Raw genomic sequence first — 10,699 nt, forward strand, 5'->3', positions numbered from 1 at the left:
TGGGGTAAGACCTCCCCTGGAGGCTTCGCATCACTGGGAAGAGGGCCTGAGCCTGCTGTAGAGTAAGAAGGAAACCAGTGACCTAATCAGCTGGTGGCAGCACCCTGCCCACACTGTGCTGCAGACCCAACAGGCAGGGACAGACAGTGCAGCACAAGGAGATGTCACCTTCAGGAGCAATGTGGCAGGGAGCTCACCCGTCACAGCCTGCAGCAGGAGAGGAGGAGAGCACACAGCATGCCTGCATCCCTCTGGGATGGAGGGACAGCCAGCCAGCAGGCTCAGCCCGAAGCCTGGCCCCTGGCAGGCAATCCTCCTGGCCATGCAGCCCCAGCACAGCATCACTGGAGCATGGCAGGGCTGCCCTGCTGGGTGCTGGCCATGCAGCCAGGGGAAGGGGGTTTGGTCAGTGCACTTTTGCAAGTGTGTGATGAGATGATGCCCAAGCAGCATGTGGCATGGGACTGCTCTGCCCTGCTCTCCCAGGCAGGCTGGGGCTGCTGGATTATTTCAGTGAGTCTGCAGAAGAGGTGGGTCTGAGCAGCTCACACAGAAATGGTGGACCTGAGGTGGTCCTGAAAGAGGACTTTGTACTGACCAGCGGCAGCCTCTCATATCTCCAGTCCCAAGGCTTGTCACAAGCCTGGTTTCCTCCAGCCCAGCCAGTGATGGTGCAGGCAGCAAGGCCATGGCCCACGGTGGAGCACTACAGGTCCAGCAGCCACCTCCCCTCCCCTTGGAGCTGCTCAGTTGAGGTCTCGGAGAAGGGATGCAGGCTGCCAATTCAGGAGGTGCCATCCTCACACCAGCTCCCCACCTGGCCAGGGGCTCCCTGCCCAGCATTCTGCTGTGCCACCTCACTGCTTGGTAGCTGTGATGAGGCTGTAACATGGGGAAAACAACCTGCTGTGGGACCCCAGTCTGTCACTGCTCCCCTTAACCATATGCTGTCTCTCTCTCTTTCTCTCTCTCCCCCCCTTTGCCTCCTGCTGCCTCCAGTCCCTGGGGACCCTCTCCCCATACTCACAGGTAATGCCCTCACTGGGCACCATGGGATCTGTCACCTGCTGTTGCAACAGGGCATCCCTCTACCCAGGGATCACTGTGGCTCTGCTGAATGTCCCTCTGCCCTGGGTGCTGCCCTGAGGTTGGGGGAGATCGGGGACCCTGTCCTGTCCTTCTGGCCCTGAGAAGAGCAGTGAGCAAGCCCTCCCTGCAGAGTGGACACAAGATGCAGCTTCTACCCAGTGGAGGGGGATGCCAGTAACTGGGAATAAGCATAGGGGAAGAGGATGATTTCTAGGCAAGGGCATGAAAGCCTCCAGCCAGACACTTGTCACCTGGTCTCAAACCCTGGGCTTTGCTGCCTGCAGTTTGGTGGTGGGGAGGCAAGGCAGCTTGGGGACACCCTCCAGCTATAGAGGACATGCATGCTGCCCAGCATGTCCCATCACAGAGCATGCACCCTCCCAGGCTGCCACAAGCACAGGGACCCTCATCCATGGGACACCTCTCTGCAGGGCCGCCAAGGCACTGACCTGTCTTGTCTCTCATCCTGCCAGTTCTAACCCCACTTTCTCCACACCTTTCCCCATCCCCAGGACATCTACGAGAGCTTTGACACTCGGCAGAGGCGAGCCTCCAGCCCTGGCTACATTGACTCCCCCACCTACAGCCGCCAGGGCATGTCCCCCACCATCCCAAGGTCCCCCCATCATTTCTACCGCTCAGGTGAGGATTTCAGCTGCAACCCCAGGCTGGGCTAAGCTCAGATGCCCAAGTGGAGCAGGGATCACCAGACTCTTCCCTCCTCTCCCAGGGGACCTCAGTGGTCCCTCCTCTATCGAGCAGGCAGGAGGCCTGGGAGGGTCTGCGGGGGCTGACAGAAATGGAAACTTTGGGGCAGTGACCAGTACTGCTGTTTGCATCCTCTGGTTCCCCTGATTATTGTTGTGGGAGCAGTGAAGAGAGGCTGAGGAGGCTTTGTCCTGGCTCAGACCTGAGCTGGGGCTCATGGAGGTTGGGGTGGGAAGGGAGGGGACCCACAGACCTAGTGAAGTTCCCTCAGCTGGCTTGGTAGATCAGGGAGGGGTGTGTATGAGAGTGCTTGTGCCCAGCCAGCGCTGTAAAGGGCGTGCTCACATGCACACGTATGGGCATACCCTGAGGGGAAGCAGAGTGTGTCTGTGCTGTGTCTCCTGTCCTTCGGAGCCAGGGAGGAACAACTGGGAAAATCTGAGGTCAGTAAGTCCGGAGGTCCCACATTTCCCAAGCTCCCCCCACACTGCACCGCCAAGGGCCTGTCACCATTTGCCTCTGCAGCGCGCTCGGCTTTCCTCTCGGCAGCAGCGGGGCAGCCCTGGGACAGCACCCGCACGCCGGGCTTCCTCTGCATCCCGCCTTCCTCCGGAGATGCAGGAAATCTGCCTCTGCTCCATCACGGCCCAGCACATCACCCCCTCCACCTGGGTCGCCCCCTGCTCTTCTAACACCGCTGCATTTAACACCCCTTTTTTTCTGCCTCTTGTTCTCTCTCTCGGTCACTTATGGCTGCTTCTGCTCGGCACCGCGTAGGCACCGAGAGCGGGCGCAGCTCCCCCTACTATAGCCAGTTAGATGTGAGGTCCTCCACTCCAACCTCATACCAAGCTCCCAAGCATTTCCACATCCCAGGTAGGCTCTGGAGCACCCCGGGCCCCGGGGAAGCGCCGTGTCTGTGGCATGCCCGCATGTGCCGTCCCCCCGTGTCGCATGCCTAGCTCCGCCGCCCGCCTAGAGCCAGCTGGCAGCAGGATCTACCCCTGGTAGAGGCCATCCATAAACAGGACCTGCAGCTTGAACCCTCCTCTCTCCTTATCACCACCCAGACGTCCCAGAGCTGCCTGGAGTCTGCTTGATCCTTGCAACGTTCCCTCTTCTCCCTCCTCTCTTACCTTCCTCTACCCCCCACATGAAGATGAATCCCCTGCAGAGAGCCTGCCCCCTCCCTGCCTCCCCCCTAGGATCATGAGTCAAAGCGTGTCTGCTGGAAGCCTTTCCACACCCATCCGCTACAGATGACTATTTTATACTCCCCCTAGGGCCCGCCGCTCCCTCCCCCCAGAGTCTTCTGGGCTTGCCAGATGCCTGTTCCCCTTCTACAGGGATTGCAGGGGGCCACCAGGTAAGGGCCACCACCCGCTGCTGGCCACAAAGAGCCCACGGGGACAGGGACCAAGTGGGCAGAAAAGGGAAAGTGGGGAGGGAAGCAGGCAGAGTTGCCCATCCATCCTCTGGCCCTCACAGGGGGGCCAGACCCACAGACCACCCCTACCCAGCAGCAGACATCTCTTAGTGCCCTTGTCCTCCTCCAAAGCCTGGGACCCTCCACAAGGTACAGCTGATGCCCTGGGACAGCACCGTGAGGACACCCAGAAGCTCCCCACCATGGTGCCCGGCTCCCCCCCCTGCTAGGGGCTGGCCCTGCAGCCTGCCCTGCCCTCCCGCTGCGGGTCAGTGGTTTATGGATGGCCCCCTCCCTGCTCCGCCAGCTCCGCTGCCTGGCCCCTGCGCGGGGCAGTAGCTCTCAGCGCCAGGCTCCAGTTCGCTTCCCCTCCCAGCTCGCTCTTTTCTCTCTCTGCTGCGGAAAGAGGCTTTGGCTGATGTTGTTTCGCCCCAGGTAGCTCGCAGGCGGTTCTTCCAGGCGCTGGCACCCCCTCCCCTCCTCCCAGAACCCGCACCGAGCGTGGTGCGTTGCTGCCGGCTGGCGGGGGCAGCGGGCGGGCCCTGGCTGTGCCGCTCCCTCCCGGGGCTGGCAGTGCCGCCGCCCCTCGCTGCATGCTGAGGCCGGGGCGCTCACTGCATGTCCTGCGTGCCCGCGGGCAGCCCCGCACCGCACCGCACCGCTCCGCTCCGCCCGCCCGGCCTGCAGCCCCCGGCCCGGCGCTGCGCTCCCGTGGGACACGTGGACCCGGAGGCGGTTGTGTGATGGGAACGTGGCGTGGGAATAGCGTCTCCTGCAGGATTGCTGCCCCGCCCGCTCTCGGGACACCCGCACTGACCTCCCTTTGCTCCCTTTTTTCCTTCTTTCTTCCCTTTTTTGTGTGTCTTTCTTCCACCAGCTGCCGGCGAGAGCAACATCTACCGGAAGCCGCCCATCTATAAGCGACACGGTAGGTCTGGCTGCACCGGGCTCTGCCCCGCGGGGGAAGGTGGGCAGGGTCCCAGAGCCAGGCTTGGTCTGGCTGGGTCATGTTTTTAGGGACAGGGTGGGAGATTGGAGCAGGCGTAAAGGCAAGATGTTGGGATGCTGTGCTGATGCTCCTGCTTCCCCTCAGGGCAGCAGAGTGGAGGGTTCAGGGCCAAAAAGAGGCAGCTTTGGGTCACATCCCTTTGTGAGGGATGGAGGGGAAGGCTGGCAGTGGGGCCGGGATAGCAGTGGGAGGGGGAGCAAGACCATGGAGGGGTGGCAGAGGGAACAAGGGTGGCTGTCGCTGATGCCAAGAGCCAGAGCAGCCTCTGGAAATGGGTGAAGAACATACTTTTCAGTTTCATATGGAGTCCTGGAGAAAAATCATAGCCAATCCTGGATGGCTACTTCAGGCTGAAACAGGCCTGAGAGATGTTGAGGGGTGTGGGGAGGAGGCACAGGGGTGTTTGGCATCTCTCAGCAGGGGTGGCTTGTGCTGTCCCTGCTTGCTCCTGGGTGTAGAAGGACAGCAGCTCCCCAGAGCAGTAACTGTTGTCTCTTCTCTCTCCCTGGCTTCTCCCCTCCTACCTGCCCAACTCCCACACCTTGCTGCTGGCTGCACCTGCTGCTGTAAGTAGCTGCTGTTGGCAGGGTCCTTGTGGTGAGATAGCTCTGCCACACAGCCTGTCCCTGGTGCTCCTTCTCCTGCGAATAACCTGGCCTCTGGAGGAAGGGAGCAGGGCTCACCCTTGGGCTTCTCATGTGTGCTGCCAAGGCTCCATCCCCTGAGCAGAGCTCTGTTTGTGGCTCTGCAAGTCCTGGAGCTGCTGGGGTCATGGGTCACCCCTCTGCCTCCCCTGCTCCTGCTGCCCAGCCCACTGCCACCTTCCGCTGGCAATGACCCACCCAGAGCCCTTTCCCCACTGGGTCTGAGGCTTCCTCCTACCCTCCCACCTGTGCAGCTATATTTCTCCAGGTGACAGGACAGCCTGGGGCATGGGGACATGGGAAAGTTGGTGGCACTGGGGGCACTGAGGCTGGCACTGTGCAGGAGCCAGAGCCAGTCGTGGTGCTGTGGGCTATGAGCTGCTCAGGTTCCTTCCCAGCCACAGCAACAACAGCCCCACTGACTGTCACTATCGCCACCTTCTGCCTCTGCACCCTTTTCTCCAGGAGGTGTCAGCAGTTTGAACATGAATTCTTCCCACTTCTGCTCTATGCTGTCCTGAACCTAAATTGTGGTGGACACTGGGGAGAGGGGAGGGAAGAGGATTTGCTTTCGTCCTGGGGTGGATCTGTGCAAGTCCTGCTGGTGGGACTCAGGGTACTTATTACAGCTCTGCTGGCTCCTTTTGCAGACAACCTCCCTGCAGCCACGAAAAGTAAAACCAGCGAAGACATCGCACAGTCATCCAAGTACAGCCCTGCCTACTCCCCGGACCCGTACTACCACTCTGAGTCAGAGTACTGGTCCTTCCAGGGCTCCCCCAAAGGTAACAGCCCTGCATTCAGCTGGGGGAAAGGGAAACCCATTCCTGCCCCCAAAGCTAGTCATTCCCTGGGAGGGAAACCCCCCCAAGATGGGTCTGGACCCAAAGGGGCGTTTGGACCAAGATACCTGCCAAAGTGACCACAAAATCCTAGCAGCCCTTGGGACTCAGCTGTCACCATGCAGCTAGGGACTGTCTCTTGTCTACCTGCCAGCACCTCTGTCCCCATTTGACTCTGCCATGTATCTTTTTGCAGCGCCCCGGGCCCGGAGGTTCTCTTCAGGAGGCGAGGAGGATGGGTATGACCGGGGCATGCACAAGGTGAGTGATCTCCCTGTCCACAGCCCGGCAGGGGAGAAGTGGCAGCAAGTTGCCCCCATGGCAGCTGGCTCTGGGGGGGGAGGCACAGCCCAGCTGCGCCACCCAAGAAGGGGCCACCACCATCCCTCTTGGCCACCCCCAACAGGAGGAGGAGCACACCTCCCTTGCCAGGGCACCCTACCCAACACCTCATCCCCAAGGATGAGGGAGCAAGCGAGAGATTCCTGGCCTGTGCCAGAAAGTGCCATGTTCTGCCATGATGTGCCAGCAAGCAGGGAGAGCCAGGCAAGGAAAGGAGGGGTGTGAAGCAGCTTTCCCCCCCCCTCCAACCCCCCCAGATCCAGAGTGGCATCGGCAGGCTGATCCTGAGGGAGGAGATGAAGGCTCGGTCCAACTCCTACGCAGACCCCTGGACACCCCCTCGCAGCTCGGCCAGCAGCAGAGAAGCCCTGCACATGGCTGGCTACGAGGGCTCCCTCAACGGCTGTAAGGAGGACCCTGTCCATCTGTCCAGCCCCTGTGGGAAGTTTGCTGGGGTGGAGAGGGAAGAACAGGGAACTGGGAAGGGGTGGTGGGAGAGGTGCTGGGCACCAGAGTTGAACTTGGGAGGTTATTTTCCTCTCTGGAGAGCTCTCTCCATTCCCTGTGCCCCTGGCACAGGCCAGGCATTGCCTGGTAGGTGTTTGCAGTCTGTGGGCAACCTGGTGAAGTTCCTCATGGGGTGGTTGAAGGGTCCCTTGGGAATCCCACAGCACATCCACATGGGGTTCACTCTGACCTGTTTTTGGGCTCATTGTATATGTACCTCCTCATTAACAGCACATCTGGGACCTCCCAGCACCCCAAACCTGCTGGCTGGCCCCAGGGTTGCCTTCCTTGCTTGCGCTGCTCTCACTGCACAGCACACAGCCCATCTCCCCTCAGGGCTGCTGGGGGGGGGCTGGGGGCTTTGGGGAGCATGGCAGCACAGATCCCTCTGTTTGCTCCATGCTCTCCTCCTTCATGGCACATCTGACCTCAGGAGCTGGGGCTGTTTGGGAATGCTCGGGGAGCCCCTCAGCCTCTCTGGGGAGCCCTAGGGATGGCCCGTGGGGGGGCAGCTCTGCATGGTGTGGGCACTCGGTCCTCCCTGACGCCCGGCCCTGCTCTCCTTGCAGCTCCCCGGACGCACTACCTGGCTGACAGTGGTGAGTGTGTGAGGCACGGTCCTCTGTGGCTGCAGGGACCAGAGGCTGAGCTGGAGGAGATGCACAGGCTGGGGTGGAAGAGGGGGAGAGAAGAAGGAGCCACTGACAGGCTGGGCCAGGGTAGAACTGAACCAGGGCAGAGCTGGTGGCAGTGCCAGGAGAGGACGACTCAGAGAAATGGAGGTAGTGTTGTGTGAGGGCTGTCATGGGAAAGGGATTCTGGGGAGTGAGGAGCATCGGCACAGGAGGAAGCCAGGCTGGAAATGAGTTGGAGCTGGAAGGAGACAGAGCCAGGTGAATGTGGAGCTGGGCAGGGATGTGTGAGCACAGAGGTAGTAGGGTGGCCCTGCAGGTTCTCTCCCAGGGTGTGGACTTGCCCTTGCATTTTCCCTTATGCACCTTGGTGGCTTCTTTGCAGATCCCCTCATTTCTAAGTCGGCCTCCCTCCCTGCCTACAGGAGGAATGGGTTGCACAGGGTAAGTGCCTCCTGCCTCCATCCTGCTGCTGCCAGGCATCTCTGCACCTTCATCATTCTCCCCAGGCTCCTCAAAGCCCCTTCCATGACTAGGGCATCCTGCTTGCCCTGTCCCTGCATCTCTGCTGTTGCCACTGGTCTGTACCAATCCATTATTAGGGACCAAAGTGCCCTATCTAGACACTGAAGGATGGAGGTGCCTGCCCTGAACATCTTACAGGCATATTTCAGAAAGATGCTAGTGTTGCTTTCCAGCAGAATAACTTTGCTTTATACCAGGCAGTGATTTCTGGAGGTGAGGAGACCTGGCCCTGCCTCCATGGGACCTGGGTTTGTTACTTCACCTCCTCGTGCCTCAGTTTCCCCACTGCCAGGTGTGGGGAATGGGTCCTGCTTTGGAGTGGGGGGGGGGGGGGGGGGTGCCTTTCCCCCTGGGGACGTGGAAGCTACTGTACTAAGCATCTGGAAGGGACACCCTCTTACTGCTCCCTCCCTGTCTCCCTCCCGCAGCCTCCCAGTGCCGAGCTTTTCCACTATGACAGCACGAACGCCGTCAACTGGGGGATGCGAGGTGAGGCACCATGGGGCTGGGAGCAGCACGGGCAGGGGACTCTCTAGGCATGGAGCCTTGGGGCTGGTTACTCCACCTCCACAGGCATCTCTGGAAAATGGGGTCCAGGCTGCAGGGAGAAGGGGGGAGACAGGTGGGGTTCCCTGCGATCCTGGGGAGAGGATCCTGGCAGCAGAGTGGTCAGTGTGGCTCATGTTTCTCTTGTCTTCTCTCTCTCCCCACAGAGTACAAGGTAAGATGCTCCCACTCCAAGGAGCAGCTGTCAGCCAGAGGTGCAACTGCCCCACAGAGGGAGACCCAGAATGTGTCCATGTGTCCCCGGGCCCTTCAGAAGGAAGCTTTGCCCTCTGCCCACAATGTCCTACCTTCATCCCCCTCCATCTCCACCTGTCAGTCCTACCCTGGGACAGTGGGTCTTGGACCAGAGTCCTCACCCTCCTGCCAGGGTCCCAAGCTCTTGGCCAAACAGAAGAGACTTCTGGGCAAGGGACAGAGGAGTGTGGTTGTGCTGGTGGTTCGCTACTCACACCCATCCCTGGGTCACTCCTGGTTTCACAGAGTGAGCAGGCTGTTCCAGAACCATCAAGGTGATTCAAGGTGGATTAGGGTCACCCTGAGAGCAAGTCACCCCTCTGCCTTGCCCCATCCAAGCCCTGGAGGCAGCTGTGCCACCCAAGCCCTGCTAAACACAGCAGGAGGAGGCTTTGCCCTGGTAGCCTCCACAACCTAATTCCCAGGTGTGCCCTCAACTGTCCTCTGCTAGTCCTGGAGCTACCCCATGGTCTTCCTGTCCCTGTGCAGATATACCCCTATGAGCTGCTTCTGGTGAAGACAAGGGGGAGGAACCAGCTGCCCAAAGATGTGGACAGGACTCGGTTAGAGGTGAGGAGAGCCTTTTCCACTGGGGACAATTTTCTCAGGGCTCAGAGGGACCCTCCCTCCTTAACCCTCACAGACAGTGTGGGACCACCAGGGGCTTGTGGACATGTGAGGAGCATCTCCACCACTCCCCAGGAGCACACATATGCCAGCACACTGTTGTGGTGGTCCTGCTGCTCTACTGGCTGGGCAGAACTGTTCCCCCTCTCCTGAGTGAGCCTTGCTGGGGAGTTCAGCCCCCCATTGCACCCAGCTGGGCAAGGGATGATGCCCCTTGTGTGCCCTCCTGCCCCTCTGCAACTATATGGCCCATGTGACTGTTGGCCCTGGGTGGTGGCCATGGTCCCCATCCCTGGCCCAACATGCCTTCTCTCCCCAGCGCCACCTCTCCCAGGAGGAATTCTACCAGATCTTTGGTATGACCATCGCCGAGTTTGACCGCCTGGCCCTCTGGAAGAGGAATGAGCTGAAGAAGCAGGCCCGGCTCTTTTAAATGCTGCGCACTATAAATATATACATACCTATAAATATATACATAGAAAGATCTCTATGCAGCTCTGTATGATTCTCGGTGCTGTACACGGCAGAGGTGCCCCCTGCACCCCTGAGAGTGAATTGGAGTCTTGCAGATAATTTTATGCTCTTTGTTTCCTTTTCTTTTCCAACCGTGTTTCTGCATGAGTCCTCTGGTTTTCCCTGGGGCTAAAGCCATGTGTGCCCTGAAGTGCTTGGTGTATGTCACTGCTGCCCCGTGGGGGCAAGGGGGGGAGGGTTTTCTGGCTGTGGCTGCAGTGCCCAAGGGCTGTGTCTTGGGGCTGGGGGAGAGGGATGGCTCTGGGATGGAGGGTGCCCCATCTCCATCTCCTTGGCGGGTCTGTGTGTTTACTTGTGGATTGGAAAATGTCCTGAGTACGTTTGCAAGGAGAAAAGATCTCACTATGGGCTCCTTAATGCCCTCCCTGTCTTTAACATGGCCATGCACTGGGGGCATCTTCAGCCTCACCCTCAAAAATACAGAGCTTGGGGCAAGAGGACAAGGAGGAGCAGTGGTGGGGACCCAGGGGGAGCAGGTTTCACCCCCATGGGTCAAGATGCAAGCCTAAGCCCCAGTGCATCCTGAGCTGCTGGCTTTCCCTGCAAAGGCAGTGATGGCTTTCCATACTGTCCCAAAACCAAGCCCTTCTTAACTGAAACAGCCAAAGCTGCCTTCTCCCTTGTGCAGTTTCTCGCTGTTTTTCAGGTTTGTCCAAGCCCTGCGGGCAAACAAGCTGCAATGCTGCCTGGTCCCAGGGCTTGGGGCCCTTCCAGATGTGGTGTGAGCACCCAGCCCTCCTGCTCCAGGGTGCCAGGAGTCACTGCACTTGCTGATACTCCCTCACACACCCCACAAGTGTCCCAAGCCCAGGTCTCCCCAGAGGTCTTTGCTGGAGAGGGACTGTGGTGGTGGCATGAGCCCCGTGGCCAGGCAGGGGCCAGGCACAGGAGGGGCACCAGGAGGGAGCAGATATGAAGGGGTTTGAGGAAGAGGGGAGTAGGGAGCAAACTGGGATGGGGGCACTGTGCTTGCTCAGTGGCTGTGCCTTTGGGTGGGGGTGCTTGGTTCTGGA

General features: G+C 59.9%; 1 protein-coding gene across 3 annotated transcripts in view; it reads left to right on the plus strand.

The window, feature by feature from the left end:
* ABLIM3 (actin binding LIM protein family member 3) overlaps positions 1–9,730 on the plus strand; it is a 43,513-nt gene extending 33,783 nt beyond the window's left edge. Inside the window, exons 11-23 of one of the 3 annotated variants that reach the window (XM_051631348.1) lie at positions 1,000–1,029; positions 1,602–1,731; positions 2,575–2,673; positions 4,101–4,151; positions 5,527–5,661; positions 5,915–5,979; positions 6,318–6,465; positions 7,137–7,166; positions 7,585–7,643; positions 8,153–8,213; positions 8,438–8,445; positions 9,015–9,095; positions 9,472–9,730. In XM_051631348.1, the coding sequence (XP_051487308.1) occupies positions 1,000–1,029; positions 1,602–1,731; positions 2,575–2,673; positions 4,101–4,151; positions 5,527–5,661; positions 5,915–5,979; positions 6,318–6,465; positions 7,137–7,166; positions 7,585–7,643; positions 8,153–8,213; positions 8,438–8,445; positions 9,015–9,095; positions 9,472–9,585 (1,011 nt within the window). In that variant the 3' untranslated portion in view covers positions 9,586–9,730. Of the gene's footprint in view, positions 1–999; positions 1,030–1,601; positions 1,732–2,574; positions 2,674–4,100; positions 4,152–5,526; positions 5,662–5,914; positions 5,980–6,317; positions 6,466–7,136; positions 7,167–7,584; positions 7,644–8,152; positions 8,214–8,437; positions 9,096–9,471 lie in introns of those variants that run through there. The other 2 variants (XM_051631346.1, XM_051631347.1) reach the window with 2 other exon arrangements.
* Positions 9,731–10,699: the final 969 nt, after the last annotated feature.

The sequence above is a fragment of the Apus apus genome, chromosome 13 (assembly GCF_020740795.1).
Source record: "Apus apus isolate bApuApu2 chromosome 13, bApuApu2.pri.cur, whole genome shotgun sequence".
NCBI classification, from domain to species: Eukaryota; Metazoa; Chordata; class Aves; order Apodiformes; family Apodidae; genus Apus; species Apus apus.